The 27,376-nt window shown below is 38.5% G+C and overlaps 1 protein-coding gene across 1 annotated transcript in view; it reads left to right on the forward strand.

Annotated features, from left to right (window-relative positions):
* Positions 1 to 27,376, forward strand: part of SLC7A11 (solute carrier family 7 member 11) — a 62,290-nt gene that overhangs the window by 17,838 nt on the left and 17,076 nt on the right. The window contains exons 4-6 of the mRNA XM_063310266.1: positions 2,969 to 3,094; positions 4,780 to 4,879; positions 6,287 to 6,331. Of these exons, the coding sequence (XP_063166336.1) occupies positions 2,969 to 3,094; positions 4,780 to 4,879; positions 6,287 to 6,331 (271 nt within the window). The remainder of the gene's footprint in view (positions 1 to 2,968; positions 3,095 to 4,779; positions 4,880 to 6,286; positions 6,332 to 27,376) is intronic.

A 27,376-nucleotide genomic window follows, 5' to 3' on the forward strand; every position in this document is an offset into this window, starting at 1 on the left:
TTCTTTTTTTGGCACTCTAATCACCACTGTGTAAGCTTAAGCCTAGGCTCATACCACTATCTGGTCAGATTCAAGACAGCTCTTTCTCCAGCAATGCTCCAGGCATCTCCTTTTTTACTGTAGTGAGCAACTAAGTGAAACCCAGTGTGAAAGATGTTGCATCCCAAGACTATCTATGCTAACAGCTCATTGTTTCAGATACTAGGTTTTGAAGACAACCTAGTAACCAAATTGTTATTATTTAGAAAGTTGCTTGCTTTTAAATATGAGCTAAAGTGTGGTGAAAATAATAACAACAAGAACACTAATGATAATGTGAAATAGGTGTGCCTGTGGCTGGTCTTGTCTTATGCTATGAGAACTCAGTCTGGCTAGTGAAGATGATGGAACTTGCAGAGATGGCAAAGTTAACTTCTTTGATTAGAGAAAAAAACAGTATCTACATTTATGGCTGACTGGAAACCCCTTATAGACATTTTGCATGCAAAAAAATGCATTCATGATTTCTGATGATTAGAAAAGAACTGCATAATAGAAAAAAGTGAGACATTTTTTATAACCAGAGTAAGAATTTTGTAATTGTACTTAAATTTGCTGCAGAAGAAACAGGGAGCTGCTTCTTTCTATTTCTTTTTGTCCTCTTTTTCTGCCCTCCTCCCTCCCTCCCTCTTATTCTTTACAGTATTAGTTTCTGTTAGTTTTTATGTTCTTTGTAATACTTTTAATAAAATGTATTTAAAAAAGAGAACTGTTGCTCAATTATAGTTATTGAGTTGCTAATTAATGTAGAGGGAAGATGTGTCTGTCTTCTGTAGTTGTGATTTGTCACTGCTGATTTATTTGTTTAGGGAAGTAGATACCTAATCTGTTCTCACTTGTATTGATAATATTGGTGTTTCAGAGAGGTCAGTCAAATCTCTTCCATGGGGTTGTTCTTTTCTCTTGTTAAAAAAAGCTTTAAAAAGCCTTTGTATTATTGTGTGCAATTTCATACCTGAATTTCTAAATCCATCCATTTCATCTAACTTTGCCTTCACACCACACACACATCTGTAACTTCAGAACTATATAATGTGATGATGATGTTACTGCTATCATAATAGCTATAGCTATTAGCTATCGTAATAACCCAGTTATATTTTAAATATCTTGCTATTATGGGCTAGACTAAGATTCTACTTTTTTTCAGTTTCCATCCAGTTAGTCACATGTAGGAAGAATGAAAGGGAAGGCACAATAAATAAATGGATTGAGATAGAAGAATAGAAAAGGGGACAAAAATGATTCCATGGCTCAGTAAGGTATCTTTCTTGTCACCAAAAACTGATACAGATACCAGGGTCACCAAATGGTAAATGTGACACATACTTACTACTTGTTAAGCCCCCGTTGGTATATATTGAAAACTTTATAATGATAATAAAAGACACAACTCCAATCACTTTTTCACTTGGTGATTTAGGAATTATTTTGAGCAACTATTTCTGATTGATTCTAGCAAATTTAGTAAGATCATGCCACTCTAAAGTTATTCAAGGAACTAGCTTTGTATAAATATACTCAATAAAGTTGTATTCTTCTCATTACATTTTAAGCACCTCTTGAACCCCACGAAAAGGTACCGTCGTAACTGAATGGTCACTGTACAAGGCAGTAGGTAAACAAGAACAACCTGAATATGTTTTTATTGGGTCTTATTCCTTTGTGACTGCCACTAGTGTTAAAATCTGATGTCCAAAAAGTTTTTTCCCACCATGGATGTAACTGATTGGTGAAATATCCTTGTAATTATGTAGTGGGTACATAAATTCACAGAGTTCACTGTCAAGCATTGATAACCCTAAACATAACCCATTTTAGGGGAAAAAGGTATGAGACAACTGAAATAAGCGGAAAACTGGGGACTGAAACTCATGGATAGGCAAACACTTTTTAATGGGCAAAAAACCCAACAAGATTATTTTGTTGTATATCAGTTTACAAATGGTTTGTGATTCAGGGTTTCCTGATTGCTGCATTGTTTATATTTTAGTATGTGTATTCAATAATCCCTTACCTTTGGATTAGTTATACATGGGAATTAAAAAGTGAGCTAAAAAAAGTTACTACATAAAATGTGTGCATATCTGGGCAAATAATATTTGATTATAAGTTCAAAGACTAGGAAGTTGCCTAGTGTTATACTCACTGCTGGTTTTCTTTGTTTTTCACTGAGTCCCTGTCTCTGAGAAATTTTAATGAGGAATTCTTAGCATACTCACTCTTTTTGTTGTTGTTGAGATGCTATTTCAGTGAATTTGGTATAAAACTTTGTAGCACCGATAACTCTTTTTCACCTGTTTGCTACAGAGAGGCCAGACATGCTGCTGTAATTGTAGCAGTATAATCCAAATAACTGGTCCTCCCTGAGAGAGTTAGGAGATTTCTTACATCCATCCATTTTACACTTCTTCACAAGAAACTGCAAACAATATTTAGGAGTGGGCAGAGATGTAGCACGAACTTATCATTCTGAAGAGTCCACGACTGAAGAACTATTGAATATAGTAATCCCTCTTTACTTTTTTGTTTAAATCACATACTAAAGTACCATTAAATCAAACAGGAATTGTACCTGAAACGGAAAGTAAAATTAAATTTGGTTTAAAGTTTGAGTTATAGCAATCCATCCATTATCAACTCTAGCTCTACAGTAAAGGGCAAGCTTTACTGTTGTTTGCTGGAAGGCTCAGAGCATTATGGCTGGTGCCTTGGGAGATGTGGGAAACTTTGAGCAGAGGAGACTTTGGAAAGTTTTTAAAAATAAGCCGTAAGAAGGTTGGTGAGTAAAGGTTCATAAGGATAATTTGAATTGTTCTGTTAATGCCTGGAATGCATATTGGGAGAGTTCTGCCTAACGGAGCTGTTATGGTGCTTTTGGATGGATGGGAAACGCTTCCTTGTAACAGTTCTTTGTCTTTCTCTGCAGCGATTGTAATGGTCCTGAATAGTATGAGTGTCAGCTGGAGTGCCCGCCTTCAGATTTTCCTAACCTTTTGCAAGCTTGTAGCAATTTTGATAATTATAGTCCCTGGAGTTATGCAGCTAATTAGAGGTATGAACTGAAGAGTAAATGCTATTTTATCTGCTTTCATCTCCCTCCTTCCCATCCTTGCCCCTACCAAAGAGTGCTTATGCCAGCAAAAATCTTTTAATTAGTCTCTGCTTGTTCAATTTAAGTTCTGTACTGTCATGTAAATAACTGGAAGTAAAACTTACATTACAGCATCTGGCTATGAGATCATATTGAGGCTCCATCTATAATTTTTTAAATGAAGGACCAGAAGATTGTTTCTTGCAGTAAAACCAAAAAACAAACAAACAGGGTCTCAAAGACCCTTGTAATGATGGAAGACTCAAGCATATGTACTGTATGGTTTATATAGAAGATTGTAATATATATGCAATACAACTTTATAGCCTTTCTCTTTTTTGGAAGCATTCCTCTATAAAGCAGCACTCCCACTAATTGGCGTTCACTCTTAAAATGTTTTCTAAGTAGAGTTTTTATAGTCCTTTAAGTGGATAAATGAGTTCCATTCCTTTCAACTGCCGTTGGCTACAATAACATTATGCTTGTACCAACTGCTTTTATCGTGGTATGTTTCTTGTTGGGCTTTACTTCCAGGTTTTGCATCAATGTTAGTGCCTCATTAAACAGATGCTAGTCATAATGTAAAGTCTCTATTGGTGTGGATTAATATCACTTACTTTACTATAAAAAACTACATTTTTATTAGCCATTATTCAAACACTATTTCTTCACTGTGAAAACATTTTATTTCACCATGATCTAATTCACCTATATGAGATTGTAGTAACCAAGATTTTGGTTCTTGCCTTTCTTTTCTTTTTCCCTTCCTTCTGTATGTGTGAAGGGAAGAGATGCACAGTTTGGATTAAATCACAGTTTCTGTTAGACTCCAACATAAAGGACTGTGATTTGTCCAAGCCACAGCTGATTAATGAAGCAGGATCTGAAATCACATGCTGACAACGGTTCAAACCATCTTTTTCATACTCATATGTAGTGGAAAGCTAACTGTGAACAAAATATTTAAATTTACTTGCCCTGGATTAAAAAAAAAGACAAAAAAGCAAGGAAATGAGTGCCACAATATTATAGCATGGTGTATACATTATATGTATGTGCATACACATATACACTTTATAACAGGCAGTGACCGTTTCCTACTGTGTCTGATTGGGCTTTTCTTGAGTTTTTCAAGGATGGCCCCACAGTAAAACAGGAAAACCCTAAAGGGATACGATTAAGGGGAACTTCCTAACTGGTGAATATGTCATTGGAAAAAAGTTAATATTTTACTCCATCATTCAAGAACACCCCAAGATGTTAATATAAAAATTGGGCTGCAATTCTTGGACTACACATTGCAATAAGTTCTCCAGACAAGATGTTACAAAAAATGGCATGGAGAAATAAAAAAATATATGCAAGATATAGGCTAGTGTTTCAATTATGAGTTCTGAAGTTTAAATCCGTCTCACGATGCAGATTGCACTCTGAATGCATTCATAATGGGAGATGTTATCAGTGTATTACAGCTGGCATTCAGGGACAAAGAAACTATTTTTGTTTTATCTAAAGAATGGGGGCAGATAAATAAGCTGAATTGGAAAAGTTACTGTATATAGATTTATCTCTGGGATGTTTATGTTGGTAATATTTTAACCTTAATAAAATTGAAATCAACCTTGGTAATATTTTTCTCTCCCCAGGAGAAACTGAGCACTTTAAAGATGCATTTTTTGGAAATTCAACCAGTGTCAAAGGATTGCCTCTAGCTTTTTATTCTGGAATGTATGCTTACTCTGGATGGTAAGTTATACTGCTGATTTACTGAATGGCTTTTGATTAAGAAGCTTCTTGTGAAATAAATTCTAACCCACAGAGACACTGCCTGTAGTTTTTCTTTAGTGCCTCTTTGATGCTAAATATGGGATGGGAAGAGTCCCTGTCCTAGTGAAAGTTTTGATGGTGAGCCCCAAAACAGGGAGTTTCAGAGACAGGTACAAGGGTTACTTGGAATTTCAGGGTGTGCAAGCAAAGTTCCAGTAAAATTGCCATCATCTATGCCACTGTTTAATTTCCTTTCCACAGAAACCATGTGAGGGAACAAGGGAAGAGGTGCTCCTCATCTTTAACCCTCACTAATCAGAGCTATTGGGGTTTAAGTATGATATATAAGATTATACTGATTCCATTTAGATTAGTCTTGCTATTCTGGATTCAAAGCATACTGGGTCATAAGGTAGCTTCTCTGGTTTGAGTTTAGAGTGCTGTGAGAATCCTGCCACTGTGGTTTGTAAATGCATTAGTTTACTTATAAACCAAGTTCTTTGATTCAGGCAACAAAACATGGCTAAAGCAAACCATAGTTTAGTTTGAAGTATAAGCCCATCCAAAGTTTAAAATGGAATGCAGTAGGATTCTTGTGATATAGCAGATTAAAGCTCAGTCATTCCTGCTATCTCAAAGGCTGGTGGCAGGTTTTTGTTTGTTTGCTACATTTATATTCCACCTTTGGTTCAGGAGCTCCCTCCTCCTATTTTTCCCCACAACAAGAACCTTGTGAGGTATTTTGAGAGGATGACCTGCCTAAAGTCCCCAATGAGCTTCCATGGCTGAAGGTGGGCTAGAATCTGAGTCACACCAGCACCAGTTCAACACACTAATGATTGCACAGTCTGGCTCTTTAAAACACAGGGTTCTGTCAATCAGTTTTACTAATACTTACGATTTATTTATTTGTATTTCAAATTTAATCACCACCCATCTCACTCAAAGAGCAACTCTGGGTGGTTTACAATAAAAGTAGAATAAATAAAGATTAAAATACAATACAAACAATATTATTAAGTAAAAATACACATTCCGAGATAGAGATGTAAAAAGTTCTTAATTTAATTCATGGGAGCCTTTTCAAGGTGCTAGCCACCACCAGGATTGGTACCCCTCCTCATGCCCTGAGCAAGATGGCAGAACCAGGTCTTCACCCCTTTCCAGAAGGCTGGGAGAGTGGGGGCCTGCATCACCTAATAATATGGGACAATAGTTTGAGCCTTTTTTCCAATTTTGTAAAGTTGTTCATATACCATAATCTTGCTAAGCCTCATCTCCTATATCACATTTATTCCAAGTGTATAATAAGAAAAGCTATTCAAGTAAATAAATATACAGAAATGGTTATAAGTGATGATGTTAACAACAACTTTGTTTTTATAGGTTTTATCTCAATTTTGTTACTGAAGAAGTGGAAAACCCTGAAAGGCATGTACCTACCTCAACTTTTATCAAAATCCTTAAAACTTTTTAACTTTATATTGCTGGTAAAAAGTTGAAAAAGGTTGATATCTAAATCCTACATTTTGTTTAAGATGATCTTGCATGATGGTCAGGTTGTTCTTGTTTTGCAGACTCTGAATGTGTTGTTGCTTCAAGCTTTGCTATTTTTGACTTGACTTGTCCTGAGTTAATAAGCAAGTAGATCTCTAATCTTCCTTTCAGTAATATGAGATCATTTCAATGGATATCACTGGCAAGGCCCTAAGGAAGAGTTAAGACTCTTAATGTAGATTTTGTAACAGATGTTATATCTTGGATATAAGTCAGCCAAGTTGTTTTGTGATTTCATCCTAAGACCCAATTTAAATAAGGCAGGACCCTGTGGACGACATTCATGTAAAAAGCTGATGCTTTAAATGGCAGCATACAATTAGATCATTTATGTGCAGACTTAAAATGTTAATAATCTGTGTCCTAGGAGGATGTTTTACTAGAGTTTTAGCATTGTTTGTAAATTATCCAGTGGATACACAAGGATCTTTAAATAAGAGGGCTATTATATGGGATACTTATAGGCCTTCGCCACCCCCAATGGATGTCATGTTTAAATCTAATTGGGGGATCATCTAAGGATTTTGGAATTCTGGTGAGACTTTAATACCAGTGCAATGTGATAGTGTTGTTATGTATTCTGATATGGGCATAAGTCCACGTTTGGCCACAGAACTACAGGCTGTCCTTTCCCCCTTCTGGCAACCCTTGAAGTTCTATCCAAAACACATTGGTGTGATGGTTGAAAATTAGCAAAGTGGCTTCCTACAATTTTGAGGTGGATTATTTAGGATAACCCCTAAAATGTATTTTACATGGTTCAGAAATGAAGCAAAATCTTTCTCCATTACCTCAAAACTGGAAAAGAAATATAAAAATTTACTCCCACCCACACTCCAATTTTAATTATTTGCTCATTCATCAAAATATTAAGTGTGTGCCTGATCACCAGAAAGTTGAATTCTCTTGATGTAGGTTGAGATATTATATGGTTGCATGGATATCCAAGAGCACTTGGCAATACTTTTGTCAGGCAAACTTAAGGTTTACAAAAGACTATAGAACTATATACAGTATAGTTTCCAAAACTAGTGTCATGTTCACTGTTTCAATGTACAGTATACATCGTAATGTTTCACATGCCATGGCGCTGATGTGTGTTTCTGTTTGGGAGGGAGCCGCTGTGAAATCTTGTACCAAGCTCTGTATCTGTGTTCATTACAATGGAATGTGTTTGGGTTATGTTCTCTGTTCAAGGACTTTTCCCGCAGACCATCAGAAACTGTTAGGAGCACCTAGGATGTGAACTTGGGAAGATTCTACGGAGGGAGGGATCTCATTTGCACCGAGGGTTTTTAGTTTGCATTTGGCGCACTTTTATCATTCTCAGCTTTCTCTGTGATCCTGCATACTATTCTTTAATAAATCATATATCTTTGAATTCCTGCTCACGAGTCTAATAGTGTTTTAGAATAGGCATTCATTACATAAAACTGAGAATCACCAAAGTTGTACCGTTAGCTCCTACCAAGATTAGTTTCTTGTTAGGGAAAATAGTTAACGATGGCTGAGTCCAAGCTCACGACCGGGGGACTTGAGGAGATGGCTAGCTTGATGCCCGAGTTGACAGTCAAGAGCAGAGAACTGAGCCTCACCCCAGAATTCTATAACTCTTAATTTTGCTAGATGTTGAAAAAGCCTGAAATAAGGAGAAGGGTGGGTAAAATGTGGCCAGTATGTATAAGTGAGATCCATATCAGCTAGTATACTGGAATGGATCATGGAAGAAGTATGTAGACATGCAAAATTGTCCTATTAGACACAGAAATGATGTCAGGTTGCATCTAACTTATTTTTCTTACTTTGGGAATGTTGTTGCCATCCGTTTTGCACAGATATGTAATTTTCAAGCTCATTTAAATTGGTTCTAAAGAATGTATCAAAAACCTACTTGGTTGTCTCAGGCCTAAACAGTAGGTTATTTGTATATTCTCCTGTACCATTTCCAGATTTTATTTACTCTATCATATGTGCATGGTGGCTCAATACAGATATAGACTTCTATATAGAAGGTGGGGAAGCCTCATCCTTCTTTCCAGCTCTTTTGTTTGGAAAAACGAATACTTGCAAAAGTCTGAGAAAAGAAAACTTGAAGGAAGAAATGATATAAGTGTTCAAGTCCATAAAAGGGTGCCAAAGGGAGGATGGTCAGGAGCTATTTTCCCTTGCCACAGAAACTAGGACCAGAATTAGCAGATAAAACTTGCAGCTAATTCAATTTCATTTAAATACAAGGAAAAATATCCTGATAGTAAGATCTGTACAATAGTGGAATAGATTAGCTAGTGAGTTTATGGGTGCTCCATTTCTGGAAGCCTTGAAGAGGAAGCCAGACAATCATTTTTGAGGATGGTTGAGCTGATTTTCCTGCACAATGCAGAGAATTGGACTAGATGATGCTGATAGTCCCCTCCAAATTCACAATTCTATAGTTTTATGAATTATCTGTACATACCAAGTATCTTCATCTTAGAAGAAAGATGTAAAAAATGTACTTAGATTTTTGCATGGCCAGAAACATAGACTCAGACATTGCTTTGCTAGTAACTCTGGTAAAAAAAAATACAGTAGAGCAGAATTCTTTATTTATGTATGAAATGGACCTTTCAAAAGTTTGCACATGTTCTGTTTCTGCTTGTTAAATAAGTCTGAGGCTGTTCTATCCATTTATCATTGTTTAAAAAATTACACTGTGAAAATAATGTATTATTGAGATGTATAGTATTTGTAAGCCTACTCTTGGGTTGATAAATCATGTCTAGTGCCTGTAGAAATCTAGAGAATGAATTGCTTTGTTATGACCTTGAGGGGTCTTAGATTAGTCAGTTTGTCTATTAGACTTACTGCAGTGTACTTCTCACTTCATTTATTCCTTCTGTTCTTGAAAGCCAGGATGCAGCAGATTTGTTGCCAGGATTTCATATCGTCAGTCATCTTGGAAAAGCAGAATATCAGAATGCCCCCCATAATCTTTTGTCTTTTTTAAAGATCAGGTTTAAATAATCTGACTGTCATAGTTAATTAATACACTGTCTGCTTCCAATTTATATTAATTAATGGCTGAAAGTCTCAACATCTTGAGCCAATGAGAAATGGAAATACAAACCAAAATAGTGAATATATTTCCACTGTTAAGAATGTTGAAAGATATATGAGAAATGAACAACTTAGAGTTCTCAACCCATAGTAAATTCCAGCCCTATCAGAATTTTGGAACGCCATATTCTAATGCAACATAACTCCTAGTTAAATCCCTAGCTCTCATGATTCTTTAAATAGCAATCTGGATAGACCTAATTTTATTTATTTATTATTTATTTATCAGATCTATATGGCTACCCATCTCACACAAGGTGACTCTGGGTAGTGTACAATAATACCAACAATTAAAACAGAATATAAAAACCAGTTAAAACAATTAAATAATAACATGAGTAAAAACAAGATTTCAAGAGGGCTAAATAAAGATGTTATATGTGGTGCAACAAATATGTGGGCTCTCTGCTGCCAGGGGATCTCCAGGCCTGATGAAAAAACCATGTTTTGAGGGCTTTTCAAAAGGCCATAAGGGTTGGGGCTAACTTTACCTTGGGGGGATGATGTTCCAGAAGGCGAGTGCTATAGCAGAAAAGGCTCATCTCCTGTCAGATGGGTCCTGTCAGATGGAACTCATTAGCAGACAGAACCCACAACATGCCTCTTGTGCTGGACATGATGAGATGGGTAGATAATCTGATCCCTTGCCATGTAGGGCTTTAAAGGTCAAAACCAGCATCTTAAATTGCACCCAGAAGCAAACTAGCAACCAAATGCAGCTCTTAGAGCAGAAGTGGAATGTGTGTCCTTCTAGGGACACACATAACTGCCCATGCCACTACATTTTGCACCAACTGAAGCTGAACCAGAGGGATACCATGGGAGATGGTATCAAAAGCCACTGAGAGGTCAAGGAGAGCCAAGATAGATGCACTTTCCCCATCTCGCTCCTGCCAGAGATCATCCAAAAGTGTGAGCAATGTTTTTTCTGTCCCATGTCCAGACCTGAATCCTGACTGAAAGGGATCCAGATAATCTGCTTCATCCAGGGTCTGCTGAAGCTGCTGCATGGCCACCTTCTCCACCACTTTCTCTAAAAGTGGGAGGACGGACACTGGATGAAAGTTGTCCAGATGGTGGGATCCAGTGATGTCTTCTTGAGGAGGGGGCAAACCAATGTCTCCTTAAGAGGTGAAGGGAAAACCCGCTCTCTCAAGGATGAATTCAACACCACTAGAACCCACCCACATGTCATCTGCCAAGCAACCTTGGCCAACCAGAATGGGATAGGTCTAAAGAGCAGGTAGCTGAGCTCACAGTAATAAAGACCATGTCCTCTTCCTCAGGGCCAACAGGTTCAACCTGTCCCCAGATAACAGGACAAGATTTTGCCTCAGGCATCTCCATAGGACCTGGACCAAGGCGGCATCTAACTAGGAGTGAATTTGAGCAATTTTGTTCAACAGTTGCTCTGAAAATTCCTCTGTGTGGCCTTGTAGGTGAATCTCCAGGTCCCCCCCCAAACCCAAAAGGGCTTGGGTCACCTGGAACAATGTTGCTGGGTGGCAATCCGTGGAAACAATAAGGGCAGAAAAGTATTGTTGCTTTTGTTCTAATTTTGTTCACTTGTATTGAAGCTTCTTGCCATATGTTTGTACTGACAAATAGAAAGTTTTGGGGTGTTCAGTGCTTTATGTGACAACATTTACTTTGTACTATGAATTATAACAGTTGGCCTTGAGAAAGTTGGTTCACTTTTATGGTTGTTCTTTATTTCTTGGTTTGCTTGTTTTGGAATATGAATTGTGTGACTGTAGCTTCTTTGGAAAGTAAGGCCTGCTGTGAAGAGATGTTCCCTCACAAACACAGAGTATCAACCCTTATCTGTGACAAGATAAAATGGTTTGCTTTTGGCAGCACCATGAGGAGAAATAGGTGATGTCGCTAATAGTTCAACAAGGTTTTTGAAAACATTGGAACTATGAGTTGGTGGTAGTAAGAAGGGAAATATTTCAGATGGCAAAATATACCTACTCAGTATTGTAAATAGTAGTATTAAGAATGTACTACCTTAGTGCATGGTTAGCCAAGTCACTGCTTAACACACACATTTGTGCCCAAACAGAAACCCACAGAATGACAATTCTGAAATGTGAATTAGATCTATAACTTGTTTCTAGCACAGAAGGTTTTGACACCTTGTACTGAGTAGGTGTATAAGAGAAGTTTTACTTCTTTGTCATAATCCAAGGTCATTCATTAAAGCTAACCACTGGGAGCAATAACAATTTCTTCAGCCTAAAGATAGTTAATGTAGTTTTTAAAATTGTAAAATCCAAAAAGGAGAGGGAAAAAGAGCAACAAAACTAACACACACACAGACACACACACAGACACACAAAACAAGCAGGAAAAAGGAAAGCAACAAAAATGTGTTATATAAAGAAAACTCATTTAGCCCAAATTTTAAACACATCTTTAAACCTTGACCACACAGAATAACTACTACTTAGGAAGCAGGATTAAGCAGGATTATGTATTATTTCCAAACACGTGACTGTTTGACTAAAAGGACAAGTTTAATAAAAGGACATTCCCTTGCTTAATGTGGTATATATTAATGCTAACCATGAATTACTGGTGTAAGCTTTCAATGCCAGTATCTCTTGGGCAGTGCTGAGCTTCAGGGTTTAGTGGCTGTGGTCTAGAAAGCATATTTCCTGACGTTTCACCAGCAACTGTCTGAAGATGCCAGCCACAGTTGCTGGTGAAACATCAGGAAATCTGCTTCCTAGACCACAGTCACTAAACCCTGAAGCTCAGCACTGCCCAACTATCCATGAATTGTTGTAAAATTATATTTTTGTCATTTTATTCCTTAGCGAGACTGAAACATCCTGCCTTAAGGAACACTTTGACTACCTTGGGTTTTTTTTGTATTATTCAGCTTCACATATTAAAAAAAATGCATTTGGCTCAAAGACAGATTGTATTTTCTGAGGCCACTGTGCAAAATAAGTGGTGCAGATGTAATAGGCTTATATTGTAATCTTTTATCTTGATGTAATCAGCAGTGACATATCTTAATCCTGCAAAGGCTTCCTAAAGCTCATATGTTCATGTAAATGTAAAAGGTGCCTATGTACCTTATAATCTTTTTGAAGGGCATGTCTGTCACTATTTCCTTTCACTTCTATTCAGTATAAAGTATGATTTTGAAATAGTGAGCTCAAGTTCCATATGACTAGATTTTTTTTAACACATGAGAGAGAGAGAGAGAATGATCAGTAACCCTACTTTAACATTGATTTCTCAGTTTGAGAAGTCTGCCATTTGTCATAGTAACTCAGCAATTCTTAAACATCTTAGTTTATTCTATATATTGTAATCCAATACAAGTCACTGTAGCCTTATATGGAGTAGATGGCATAGTCTCATTCTCCTGCTAGAATGGAAATTTAATTGAAAAGTTAGTATACATCATACTAAACATAATGATTCTGGTGACAAAGGGTTGGGTCCAGATTAAATTAATTGTCTTTTATTCCCAGTGAAATAATTATATTGTAATTTCTGTACAATATAGGTGTGACTAATGTAGTCTTCATCAAGGAGGTTTTTATGAAATTTCACCATCAGTTTCTTCATGTACCTGTAATATCTTAACCAAGTTTTCCTTGTCCAGTTTAATAGACAAAGCAGATTATCCTGGCAAGTGCATTTCCTATCTAAATTACATGGCCATTTTATTAACCATTTCACATTCATATATGTTGTAGTTTCAGTGTGTGTCTTATGGAATGAAAATAAAACTTCAACAGGAAAATTCAAGAATGTTTTTGCCAAGGAAATGTGGCTGGTCACAACCTATATTAATGGTCTGTTTGTGCTTTAGTTTTAGTTAGAGACCTTTATCTTTGGAATGTTATCATTTACCAGTAAACTCCATCTGCAGGTTAGTATCTGAGTTTTAATCCAGATTAAACCTGATCTCAGATCAAATTTCAAGATTTGAAATGATTATTTAAAAATTAACGATGGTTAATTCATCGTTTCTTTTCAGAATTTCATATTTTCCAACATCATTTAACATAACATTTAGAATAGGCAATGTAATTGAGATTACATTGCCAATTTAAATGTTCAAATCCTCAATCTCAGGCTTTGAGATGATTATTTAAAAATTAACTATAGTATTCTTTTCAGAATTTTGTAATTTTCAACATCATTTAACAAATCATTTAGAATAGGCAATGTAATCTCAATTGTTTAGGATGAATTGCTTCATAAATATTTTTAGTTGGTATAAGAATAGCATAGTATAATTTCATTCATGTAATTAGTAATCAGCCATATATAATTTATGGAATAGGCATAAATAAGATCCAGATTGAATTGTTTGTAATCAAGGAATCTTTCTATATAAGCCATAAATTAGTAGTTCTAAGGATGAAACTGTCAAAAGAAAAATTGTTGGGACTAAAGCAAAGTTAGAAGACCAGGAAAGCTATCTAGGATATGGAGAGGGCACTGGGAAATAAACAGGAAAGAAATTCTCCAGATATTATCTTTATTTTCTTTGGAGAAACAAAAGATAAGAGGAAGCAGGAAATGTCAGGCAAAATGTCAGAATTGTATAGCTTTGGGGGCAACAGGAACTAATCATTAGTGCTGGCCTTACTATTAAGCAAAATGAGGTGGTTGTTTCAGGCAACAGATCTGAGGCTGAATGCTGAGTGCCAGAGGGGAAAGCTGAATGCCAGGAAACCTACGTGTGCTCCCTAAGCTAATATATGGTCTCCTTAGTTGATACAACATTGCTCTTGAAGACAGATTCAGATGCAACTCCATTTGGCTTTTGTACATGGGGAAAGAAGGAAACATCACCTTGTTCTTCCCTGCAGGTATCAAAATATCTTGAGGCAACCTTGTTAACCACAAGTCTCAGAGAGACTACCTCTCAGAATACAGTTCTGTATAAACTGTATATGTGTAAGACAGCACAGCAATGTAGTGTTGCAATGCAACTGCTCTGGAAACAATCATTGCACTTGTTTAGGGCTCTGGCATGTTGTAGTGTTGGTGTTGTTTTGGACATTGCTAGGTATGATTGAACATGCTGCAGATTTTTGGGGTTACTGACTATAGAGACAGAAAAATAGCTTGCAACAAATCAGGCTCTGAAGTTAATTTAACCATTATGTTTAAGCTATATGAGGATAAATTTCAGGTGAATTTGGGAAGAAATTCGTCACAACTTTGTTAGACAATGGGACCAGTTATTTAGGACTGTGGTGTGGTAGTCTCTCAGGGGTAATCAAGTAATGTCATGACTGCCAGCTGTTACAGATGCTCTAGGGATTTTCCAGGGTTGGACTAAATGATTTGCAATACCCCATCCAGATGTATTAGTCTGGTCCCATCCCGGCCTCACATAGTGCAAGCTGTGCAGGTATGCTTGTGCTGATGTAAGGTGGCAGTTTACACTAGAGTGCAAGTGGAGGTGGCACAACTTAGTGCTAATGGCAGATTGTGTAAACCATAGGCAAGGCATACAGGACAATTAATATTGTAAGGGATTGACATTGACATTGACATGAAAAAGCAGTGGATGTGCACAGTAGTGTGTCTTTATGTGACAAAAATTTTGCTCACTTAACTAGATAGTGTATGTTGAAGTGTTCCTGTTTGGGAAGTCTCCTATCTGGGAGAGAAGATATCCATCCAAGTCACATCAGACTCCTGCAGAATAAGTGACCTTGTCTCATGCAGGGCAGGCACCTATTGAAGAGCTAATAGCTTTCACCAATGTCCAGAGTGGATGTTGGATGCTGTCCAGTGGCTGTGTCTCATTAGCCTTGCAACATACGATGTGGTCTCCCTCATGATCAGGTCATTCACAAACAGACCTTAGTTAGATATAACTGCATATGTGTTGGAAGATAGATGTATTCAAAAAGAAAAGTCACCTTAGAATTGTACTTTCACTGTTTCACTGTTTGTATTACAGTCCATCCACCATGCCAGTTGCCCATATGGTTAATAACCATCTGCTGTTGCGAAAGGAGGTGTGCGTTGAACATCTGATAGAAAGGCACAATATATAGTTTATGGGTATGCATTGGGCCTCATGGTTCACAGGGCAGCCTCATGGCAATAATTGCAAAGTATTTATGACATTAATAATTTTTTATTCATGTTGGGTTAGTTTTTGTTCTTCTCATCTCATCTCGGTTTTTTTTTTCTGGACTCGTTGGGAAGCATGCCTGTGCAGACAGCCATTGCTCTAATATCATACCATGAGAAACAGAAATTATGTCCAGCCACAGGTTTAAAATGTTAGTAATCTCAGCCACTGGAGGGTATTGCCAAAGAAGCTATCTGCTTTTTTCAAAATTGGTTTTTGAGAAAAGACCCCCAAAGCACTTTAAAATTAAATGGCTTCTTAACCTTCTGTTTCCAGCTACAACAGATTGTCTCTGTATTTTAATTAGGGTGTAGGCTTTCTGGAATGGATAGTTTGCCTGTACACAGCTATCTATGACAAAAGTGGAGGAGATAACCTATCTAAGTTTGCAATATTATTCTGCAGGTCTCAAGCCCAACCTGAGTGTAAACTGAGCACTATATCTGAATTTCACTCCAGGTGTATTTATTTTAGCTGTTATGTTAGGAGCAGAGCAGACATTTTTGAGCATAATAATATAGAGTGTACATTCAGGAAAAAAATAATTATTATTCATAATTATACAATATTCATGTATCCAAATAATAGCAAATAAACCAAATAAGAGCAAAATATAAGAACATCCAGTATATTTTGTCTTCCTTAGATCAAAGTAAGTGCAAAACAGTCTTTTCTCAGATGACTGTATTTTATTTGCAAAGAAAATAAGCATTCTTTTAAAAATATGAAATGTTCAGTTAGGTTCACTGTGACAGCCTAGGTTGGTTTATTATTGATGGTCATCTTGGAACTGCTTCATAAAAAAAGAACCTTAAATGCTCCTACTAGGCTTATAAGGTGCAAAGGAAGTCTTCCCTTTTTATTTCTAGGAGATGTATAGATATTTTCCAAGCATAAGTTGTCAGAGAGGGAAGAGTCTGCAGCTGCAAAAAAGAAATCCCTTTTCTGTGCAACGGTTCAGGATAGAGTAGCTCCTGAGAGGGCAAAGTTCAGCATGCCTTAAAATCCATGGTCCCACATCAGGTGGTCTAAGAGAAATAGTTGTATTAAACTTAGCTCCTACCTCTTGTTTTCAGTACTTTGTTCCTTCTAAGGCTTTCAAGAAAAGGTGCAGCCTCAATAATGTATGGCACAAACCCTCTGATGAATACAGAGGGTCATAGCCAGACACACAGCGATAGTGTAACTTTGTGTGCCAATGCCACTGCATCTGTGATTGCAGAAATCCAATTACAGCCCAGGGAATGCAGTTTCAGAAATGGCAACATATTGCTGGCTTGTGCTTCAGAGGGTTCTCTGTACTCCTGTGTAATGACAGCAAGAATTAACCCAATTATGCTGGCTTGGAATGATTGCAGAATTGCTGGCATGCCAGGGTTACTAGATGCAGGGATGAGGAAGGTAAGGGAGGTTTGCTGCCATGGTGACAGGGTTTCAGTGCATGTATTTATCATTATAGGAATTGATCTGCTCTTGCACTGCTTCAGTTCAAACTATCATTGAAAAACAGTACTGTAGACAAACTTCCACTATTTAAAGAGATAGTTAAAATATGGGGCCTTGTGGGTTGGGAAGGGGAGGGATTTTTTAAAATTCATGGTGGAACCTTAGTAGGCATGCAAGATACTCATGTAATTTGGCCAGCTTGAAAGCACAGCAAGGAAATGCTGACTGGCTGACATTTCTCTATGCTCATCTGTTAGCCAAAAAGAACAATAGCTGATGGCTGGTAATTCTCTGAGCTGTAAACTTGCAAACATGTAGATATTATCTTGATGGCAGAACAGATCTGCAAATAGTCAACACTGTCTAGACAAATCCTAGGTTGGCGGGTAGTCAAAGCCAAAGAGTCTGGTCATCTGGAACACCTCTCTGCTTGTAATAAAATGCTTCTATTACTCTGTTCAGACTGATATATTTGGAGGCATATATTTGGACTGATATATTTGAGAACATTTAAGTTCCATAGTTTTGAAATAAAGGACCACATTTCTTTCCAACAATCTATGCTGCTGGTCATGACAATGATTGTACAAATATAACTGAGCTGAAATAGGAACTTTTACTGGCTATGCAAAGCATCAAAAGCAGAGGGACTTGTTGACAACTCTTTCAATCCGCCTTCTACAGTAGAGTGACTATTTATTTATGCAACGATTTGAAGGCTGCTATAATTTGAACTCAAGGAAATTTACAATTGTAAAAACTCAATAATAATCAGTTAAACACAGAAAAATATTTCAGAAAACCATCATACTGCTGTCCACCTAACTGAGCTGTCTTCACCAAAGTCTCTGTGGAAGAGCACAGAGCCTTCCTGAACATTAATAGGGTGAGGGCCTCTCTAACTTGAGGACAGAAGCTGTTCCAGATTGAGAGGCTTGCTACAAAGGAGGCCATCTTCTAAGCCTTCATCCCTAAACTCTCAGGGAGTGGGAATATGCATAGCTCTGTCCTGTTTAACATTATAAATCTGTTTTTGTTGTTTATTCGTTTAGTCGCTTCCGACTCTTCGTGACTTCATGGACCAGCCCACGCCAGAGCTTCCTGTTGGTCGTCAACACCCCCAGCTCCCCCAGGGACGAGTCCATCACCTCTAGAATATCATCCATCCATCTTGCCCTTGGTCGGCCCCTCTTCCTTTTGCCTTCCACTCTCCCTAGCATCAACATCTTCTCCAGGCTGTCCTGTCTTCTCATTATGTGGCCAAAGTATTTCAGTTTGGCCTTTAATATCATTCCCTCAAGTGAGCAGTCTGGCTTTATTTCCTGGAGGATGGACTGGTTTGATCTTCTTGCAGTCCAAGGCACTCTCAGAATTTTCCTCCAACACCACAGTTCAAAAGCATCGATCTTCCTTCGCTCAGCCTTCCCTATGGTCCAGCTCTCGCAGCCATATGTTACTATAGGGAACACCATTGCTGTAACTATGCGGGCCTTTGTTGTCAGTGTGATGTCTCTGCTCTTAACAATTTTATCGAGATTTGTCATTGCTCTTCTTCCAAGGATTAAGCATCTTCTGATTTCCTGACTGAAGTCAGCACCTGCAGTAATCTTTGCACCTAGGAATACAAAGTCTTTCACTGCTTCTACATTTTCTCCCTCTATTTGCCAGTTATCAATCAAGCTGGTTGCCATAATCTTGGTTTTTTTGAGGTTTAGCTGCAAGCCAGCTTTTGCACTTTCTTCTTTCACCTTCATCATAAGGCTCCTCAGTTCCTCTTCGCTTTCAGCCATCAAAGTGGTATCATCTGCATATCTGAGATTGTTAATGTTTCTTCCAGAGATTTTAACTCCAGCCTTGGATTCCTCAAGGCTTGTCGCATGATGTGTTCTGCATACAAGTTGAATACGTAGGGTGAGAGTATACAGCCCTGCCGTACTCCTTTCCCAATCTTAAACCAGTCCGTTGTTCCGTGGTCTGTTCTTACTGTTGCTACTTGGTCGTTATACAGATTCTTCAGGAGGCAGACAAGATGACTTGGTATCCCCATACCACTAAGAACTTGCCACAATTTGTTATGGTCCACACAGTCAAAGGCTTTAGAATAGTCAATAAAACAGAAATAGATGTTTTTCTGAAACTCCCTGGCTTTTTCCATTATCCAGCGGATATTGGCAATTTGGTCTCTAGTTCCTCTGCCTTTTCTAAACCCAGCTTGTACATCTGGCAATTCTCGCTCCATGAACTGCTGAAGTCTACCTTGCAGGATCTTGAGCATTACCTTACTGGCGTGTGAAATGAGTGCCACTGTTCGATAGTTTGAACATTCTTTAGTGTTTCCCTTTTTTGTTATGGGGATATAAGTTGATTTTTTCCAATCTGATGGCCATTCTTGTGTTTTCCAAATTTGCTGGCATATAGCATGCATTACCTTGACAGCATCATCTCGCAAGATTTTGAACAGTTCAGCTGGGATGCCGTCGTCTCCTGCTGCCTTGTTATTAGCAATGCTTCTTAAGGCCCACTCAACCTCACTCTTCAGGATGTCTGGTTCTAGCTCACTGACCACACCGTCAAAGCTATCCCCGATATTGTTATCCTTCCTATACAGGTCTTCTGTATATTCTTGCCACCTTTTCTTGATCTCTTCTTCTTCTGTTAGGTCCTTGCCATCTTTGTTTTTGATCATGCCCATTTTTGCCTGGAATTTACCTCCAATGTTTCTAATTTTCTGGAAGAGGTCTCTTGTCCTTTCTATTCTATTGTCTTCTTCCACTTCCGTGCATTGCTTGTTTAAAAATAATTCCTTATCTCTTCTGGCTAACCTCTGGAATTTTGCATTTAATTGGGCATATCTCCCCCTATCACTGTTGCCTTTTGCTTTCCTTCTTTCTTGGGCTACTTCTAGTGTCTCAGCAGACAGCCAGTTTGCCTTCTTGGTTTTCTCTTTCTTTGGGATGTATTTTGTTGCCGCCTCCTGAACAATGCTGCCAACTTCTGTCCAGAGTTCTTCTGGGACCCTATCTACTAAGTCCAGTCCCTTAAATCTACTCTTCACCTCCACTGCATATTCCTTAGGAATATTAGTGAGCTCATATCTAGCTGATCTGTGGGTCTTCCCTAATCTCTTTAGTCTGATCCTAAATTGTGCAAGAAGAAGTTCGTGATCTGAACTACAGTCAGCTCCGGGTCTTGTTTTTACCGACTGTACAGATGTCCGCCACCTTTGGCTGCAAAGGATGTAATAAATCTGATTTCGGTGTTGTCCATCTGGTGAAGTCCATGTATAAAGCCGTCTCTTAGGTTGTTGGAAGAGAGTGTTTGTTATGCAGAGTGAATTGTCTTGGCAAAATTCTATCAGCCTATGTCCTGCTTCATTTTGTTCTCCCAGGCCATACTTACCTGTAATTCGAGGTGTCATTTGACTGCCCACCTTAGCATTCCAGTCTCCTGTGATGAAAATAACATCTCTTTTAGGCGTGTTGTCCAGTAGGTGCTGCAGATCCTCATAGAACTGCTCTACTTCAGCTTCTTCAGCATTTGTGGTTGGGGCGTATATTTGGATCACTGTGATGTTAGATGGCTTGCCCTGAATTCGAATTGAGATCATTCTGTCATTTTTTGGATTGTATCCAAGCACTGCTTTAGCCACTTTACGATTAATTATGAAGGCTACTCCATTTCTTCTGTGGTCCTCTTGTCCACAGTAGTAGATCTGGTGGTCATTTGATGTGAAGTGGCCCATTCCAGTCCATTTCAGTTCACTGACGCCGAGGATGTCTATCTTTAATCTTGACATCTCACCAATAACCACATCCAATTTGCCCTGGCTCATTCTTACATTCCAGGTTCCAATGGTGTGTTGATCCTTAGAACATCGGATTTGCCGTTCACCACCAGCACCGTCGGTCGCTAGCCGTCCTTTCGGCTTTGAGCTAGCTGCGTCATCACATCTGGGGCTAGTTGAGCTCATCCTCCATTCCTCCCCAGTAGCATTTTGACCATCTTCCGACCTGGGGGTCTCATCTTCTGATGGTATACCGACATATCTCTGGTTGTACTGATCCATTTAGTTTTCATGGCAAGAATACTGGGGTGGGTTGCCATTACCTTCCCCAGGGATCTCATTTAGTCTGACCTCTCTGTCATGACCTTCCCGTCTTGGGTGGCCCTTCGTGGTTTAGGTCATGGCATCATTGAGGTGCTCAAGCTCCAGCACCATGACAAGGTAACGATCCTTTGCTGAAGATAAATCTGTTAAACAAACAAATAAATAAATACTGTATGTTGGATTGGCATATTCTGTCTGTAATGGATTGTCTCAAAAATAGCAAGGACCCAAGCCATAAGGCACTTTAAAGGTAATAACCACTCCCTTGCACTGGGCCCAGAAGTCCCGTGCCATTCCTATAACTTAGGTGTTACTCTGCTAAACTCAGAGTACAATCAGCAAGTGGACAGCTACATTTCATGTCACCTGTAGCTTCCTGGTCATCTTCAATGGCAGCCCCACGTACAGTGAACTGCAATAGTGCACTAAGATATGACAAGAGCATGAGCCACTCTCTTAATTATATCCTGGTCTAGGTAAGTTCACATCTGGAAGACCAGCCACAGATTTCTTGGCCATTAACTACAATAAACTGCTTAATACATTTGATTTGAATACTATTTTTGCATTACTAGTAAAAAAAATACTTCAGTGAATTGAACAGTTCATTTTCAGAAGAAGTCTAGTCAACCTCTTCCAATCCATTTCTGGATTACTGAGTGTATTTGAAGCACATTTCCTGGTAAAACCACCCTGAAAAAAAGTTTACATCACAAATCTATCTACAGTCAAAGGGTTTCAAAACTTACTGACAGATTAAGGTAAAGGTAAAGGTTTCCCTTGACGTAAAGTCCAGTCGTGTCCGACTCTAGGGGGCGGTGCTCATCTCCGTTTCAAAGCCTTGGAGCCGGCGTTGTCCATAGGACACTTCCGGGTCATGTGGCCAGCATGACTCACGGAACGCCGTTACCTTCCCGCCGAAGCGGTACCAATTAATCTACTCACATTTGCATGTTTTCGAACTGCTTGGTGTGCAGAAGCTGGGACGAGCAACGGGAGCTCACCCCGCCGCGCGGTTTCGAACCGCCGACCTTCCGATCGACAGCGGTTTAACCCGCAGCGCCACCGCGTCCCTTGGTACTGACAGATTACTTTGCTTCAAAGTGAGATTATCCTCTGTCTGCTGTACATTGCTCAGTTTTTTTCTATGACACCAAAGTTTCTTGTGCTGTGAGATTCAACCTGTATTTCTCCTAGTTTATATACCCTTACTACCTCTCCTAAGATCCGCAAGAGTGGCTGTAAGTTCATTACTTAGTTCTAATGATAAGAGGCTATCAGTATGATATTAAACTTTGGTAAGTTTCTGTTTCTGCAGTACATCTCTACTAAAAGCATTTTGGCTGAGAAAATTGTTAATTCTTGCTCATATATCAGATACATCATAATTTAATCATTCTAAATTCACATGAGAATTTAGATCACTTTACTTTTCCCTCCATTCTTTTTGTGACTGTGCCAGTTCAGGTTGATTTATCTTTAAGAATTGGAAAAGAATTGTTTGAAAACATATCTTAGGATGTTCACTGTATAAAAACTAGAACTGATAATTACAGTTTGATTAATTTTATGATTTTTTCATGCTTTTTAAACAAATGACTTGGAAAGCTGTCATTATGGTTCCCTCAATATGAATTTATTTCAGTCTCCTGTCATAATGCAGCCACCAAAGCCAAAATCTTGATTTTGTAAGTGTCTGTTTCTATGGAATTTGTTAGTGATATTTCATTCTGTTCTTGACTAGGAAAAATAGCATGAAAATGCCATTGTTTTATTGCAAAGTACTCCAGGAAATAAAGCCAGACTGCTCACTTGAAAGAATGATATTAAAGGCAAAACTGAAATATTTTGGCCACATAATGAAAATCCCACCACTGCCATTCAGTTTATGGGGACGCGGTGGCGCTGCGGGTTAAACCGCTGAGCTGTCGATCGGAAGGTCGGCGGTTCGAAACCGCGCGGCGGGGTGAGCTCCCGTTGCTCGTCCCAGCTCCTGCACACCAAGCAGTTCGAAAACATGCAAATGTGAGTAGATTAATTGATACCGCTTCGGCGGGAAGGTAACGGCGTTCCGTGAGTCATGCTGGCCACATGACCCGGAAGTGTCCTATGGACAACGCCGGCTCCAAGGCTTTGAAACGGAGATGAGCACCGCCCCCTAGAGTCGGACACGACTGGACTTTACGTCAAGGGAAACCTTTACCTTTACTAATGAAAAGACAGGACACCCTGGAGAATATGGTGATGCTAGGGAGAGTGGAAGGCAAAAGGAAGAGGGGCTGACCAAGGGCAAGATGGATGGATGATATTCTAGAGGTGACGGACTCATCCTTGGGGGAGCTGGGGGTGTTGACAACTGACAGGAAGCTCTGGCGTGGGCTGGTCCATGAAGTCATGAAGAGTTGGAAGCGACTGAATGAATAAACAACAAAAAATATTGAAAAGACAAAATTTTATTCTAATGTCATCTATTTTAATGTTTATTGTCTTGCCATCAAGGTGTGAAGTACTATAATTCAGATAAATTCAGGATACTCCAATCTTGGACTATGTATCTATACTGCATATCATTAAGCTAAGTATTACCATAGTTAAAGATCAGGAATTTGAGGGTCATCTTATATTGGAATTTGCTCCCAGCTTATGATTACAAAGACCAATAGTTCTGGCTGCATTGCTGGTCTTTGTTAAGAAGAAATATTACCTTAGAAACTGGTACCAGAATTTTTGCTTTGATGATGTGTTTTTCATATTGTAAGACTGAAACTGAAAGATGTGCTTTTGTTTCTCTGTGAACTACTCTGCCAGTGCTCTGTCTGTGAAAAGCAGAATATAATCATAGTCAATCAGAAAATCAGGATGCAATATTAATTACAGAAACACTTGCTCACAAAAGTCTGCCCAGATAATCTTAAAGAACAAAAATAACTTAGGGGAAAATATTTTTCTGTCAAGGACTCCATTCTTTCAAGGATAGTCTTTGAGGACCATATGATGGACATTGCTGAAGCAAACACTGGTTGAGCCAAAGTGAGAAGTTTGGGGGGGGGGGACACCCATTCTTTCTCTCACTTGCTTTTTTTTTTCTCTTACTGATACCTTTCCCTCCTCATTTTGTCATTTTTAATTCTCCCAAGGCTTTTATTAGAAGCCCAATCTGATGTCTTACTTAGGGGTTTTGATATTGGACCAATGATGGATATAGCCTTAGGACTCAAACTGCTCCAGTCTGCATATGCAGAGGTTTTATACCAATGCAGAATTCCATGACATTTATTGGAACGTTAACAAGAGGATCAGTAATTGGAAGGAATGTTTTGGATGAAATTTTATAATCCAGAGTCAGCCACCTAAGTCTGTCTCTATTGTTTACTCTGATTCTCAGTAGTTTTCCAGGATCCTACAGAAAGCACCTGAATCACAATGCTTTCCACTTCCTTGAAGTAACTCAGTGAGCCTGAGCATTATTAGTGGAGGAAAGGAGGTTCCTCTTCTTTTCAACAAGCCTCTGTCTCTGCATGAGTCCAGGAAGGGGGTGGAAAATATCTTTGTGAATGGGTGGGAGTAAAGTGTGTATATGCTTAGTGTAAGGGTGACTGTGAGGGTAGAATGTAAAAGGGAAGTACAAGTGAATAGATAAGCCCCAAGAGCTGCTAATAAGCAATCTGTACAACCCTTACAAGTAAAAGGCAAAAGAATATGACTCTTCACTGTAAGCAAATGGTGTTCATCTGAATGGCTGCTCAGAACCTATGCCTCTAAAAGTATCTGCTGGTAGAGTTTCCTGGATACAAGTAAGAAGAGCCCTTTTATGTATCCCTGGATCTCCTGGACCATCAGATTCAGTGGTTAAAGCTCCACTAGAGCTGCTGATATGCTGCTTACCACTTGCTACAGAGGCTACTGTATATGGCATTTGTTGTCTGGGGATGCCTCCTTTGTTTGCAACCTTTAATTGTGGTGATGGCATAAGTCAAATACAGGCAGCACTGCCATCCCAAATCTCCTTTTCTTTTGTTTCCACTCTCCTTTTTGGGAGGAGGATTCTCAGACTACAGAATGGAGCCAAGGGCAAAGCCACCGCTTCTTCTAGAAGGCAGAGCTAATACATGGCATAGGTCTAGGTTACCTAAGGGACTGTCTCATCCCCATTACATCAACCTGTCCCACCCAGTCATGCAGAGAGGGCATGCTATGGACCTTGTCTGCACTAGAATTCCATCTGGCGGAGTCCAGCGGCTGGGCCTTCTCTGCAGCAGCTCCTGCCCTTTGGAACACCCTTCCCCCAGAAGTGAGGCTGGCCTCCTCTCTTTTGGACTTCAGGAAACAATTGAAGACCTGGCTTTGTCACCATGCCTGGAGTGGGGAGAGGAAGAGCCACTCTTGGGGTTGGTTGGCTCCCTAGTCCTGCCGAGGCCGGTCTTGCTCCCCTCTGGGTGGTATTAGATCTCCCATTACTTGGATTTCATTACATTTTATGTTAATTTATTGATATAGATATTTGTAGATTAATGATATTATTATGATTTCATTAATTTTAAACTCTTTTATTATGAACCGCCCAGAGTCCCCGGTATGAGGGAGATGGGCGGTGATAAAAATATGACAGATAGATAGATAGATAGAAAGAAAGAAAGAAAGAAAGAAAGAAAGAAAGAAAGAAAGAAAGAAAGAAAGAAAGAAAGGCGGGATTTCCGTCTTTGTGAATCTTAAGTCTTGCCTTGTAACTAGGAGAGGTGGAGTTAACCTTTTCCTTTTGGCACAATCTTTAGGGACTGCTAAGAAAAGCCAATATGACAACTTTTGAGAAAACTTTCAGCTGTCATCCTCCAAAGTTAAAACAATCTGTTCAACTTTTTATCAAACATTTTTTTAACGAGGCTCAAATAATTCTGTAAAATTTAACCACAAATCATGCAAGCTCCTTCCAACCGAAAGTCAGAAATGGGATTGACTTATATACTCCTACTTCACACCTTTCCACAGTATACCTCATGTTTGGTGAGGATTGTTTGTCTCTTGAATTGACAATACTCTAGTGCGACAAGGCCATAAACATATATTGTAGTTAAAAAGTCATTGATGCTAAAGAAGATGAGAAATATTTTTCCTTTTCACAAGACTGTAAAATGAACCATAATAATAACTTACTGCTTAACATTTCTAACTGAAAATTACAGGAACTGTATATGTATATGTATTACAGAATTTCAAATGTGCACAAGAAGGGTCAGAAGCATTAGAAAATAACTTTAAAAGTGCACAATAAATGGAGGGTGGCAGCATGTATAGTTACTGTACAAAAGATGGGATATAGTGTAAATCTAATAAATAAATGAGTGCTCATATTCCATTTAATTTTGTTTGCAAAAGGTGAAAGGAGAAGGACACTGTTTAATGTTAAATATAATATTCTGTAATTATCTGAACAGTTGCAGACTAAAATGTTTTTTTGTTGGCAAAACAGCAGGCATTGACAAGGTTTTCCTTATACATATATTCTTTTCATAAATATATTCTTAGCTACAGTGGTGTAACAGGAGTTTCAGAGGGAAATGTTCCCTCCACCCCTCAAAAACAACATTACACATTTAATCATTTAATTGAATAATCAGGTGGCAACTATAATCTAAAAACTGCAGTTAGCAGCTATTGAAGAAGATGCATTCAAGATGATGTAAGTCCAAAAATGGAATGCATCTTTTAAGATTATACTTATTACAGTATATGTGCTCCATCAAAACTAGTTTAATTGAATCAGAAATATTTTAACCAAATGCAAATTTAACTGATTGAATAATCAATCAGCTAAATTACTATGGTCATTTGACTTGGCAGCCCTAGTAAAAGTGTAATTTGGAAGCAATTAGGTAACATCCAAAAGGAACACACTGCTGTCATTCTAACAAGATGCACATAAAGACTGATGTGTCTTTACCTCATATATATCCCTAAGTGATAATACTTTGTGCACACTTTGTGCAATGAACATGGATGTGCAAGTCATATATTTTTGAACATTTGGGGGTCCTGTTTAAATTTTAAAAACACATGGATTTTCTTCTTCTTAGTTGTGCTTATGGAAATGATTGCTTGATTATTTAAAAGGATTATACAAGTTTTAGGTAATTTCTTGTAGGAC

Source organism: Candoia aspera, chromosome 8, assembly GCF_035149785.1.
Source record: "Candoia aspera isolate rCanAsp1 chromosome 8, rCanAsp1.hap2, whole genome shotgun sequence".
Lineage (NCBI taxonomy): Eukaryota > Metazoa > Chordata > Lepidosauria > Squamata > Boidae > Candoia > Candoia aspera.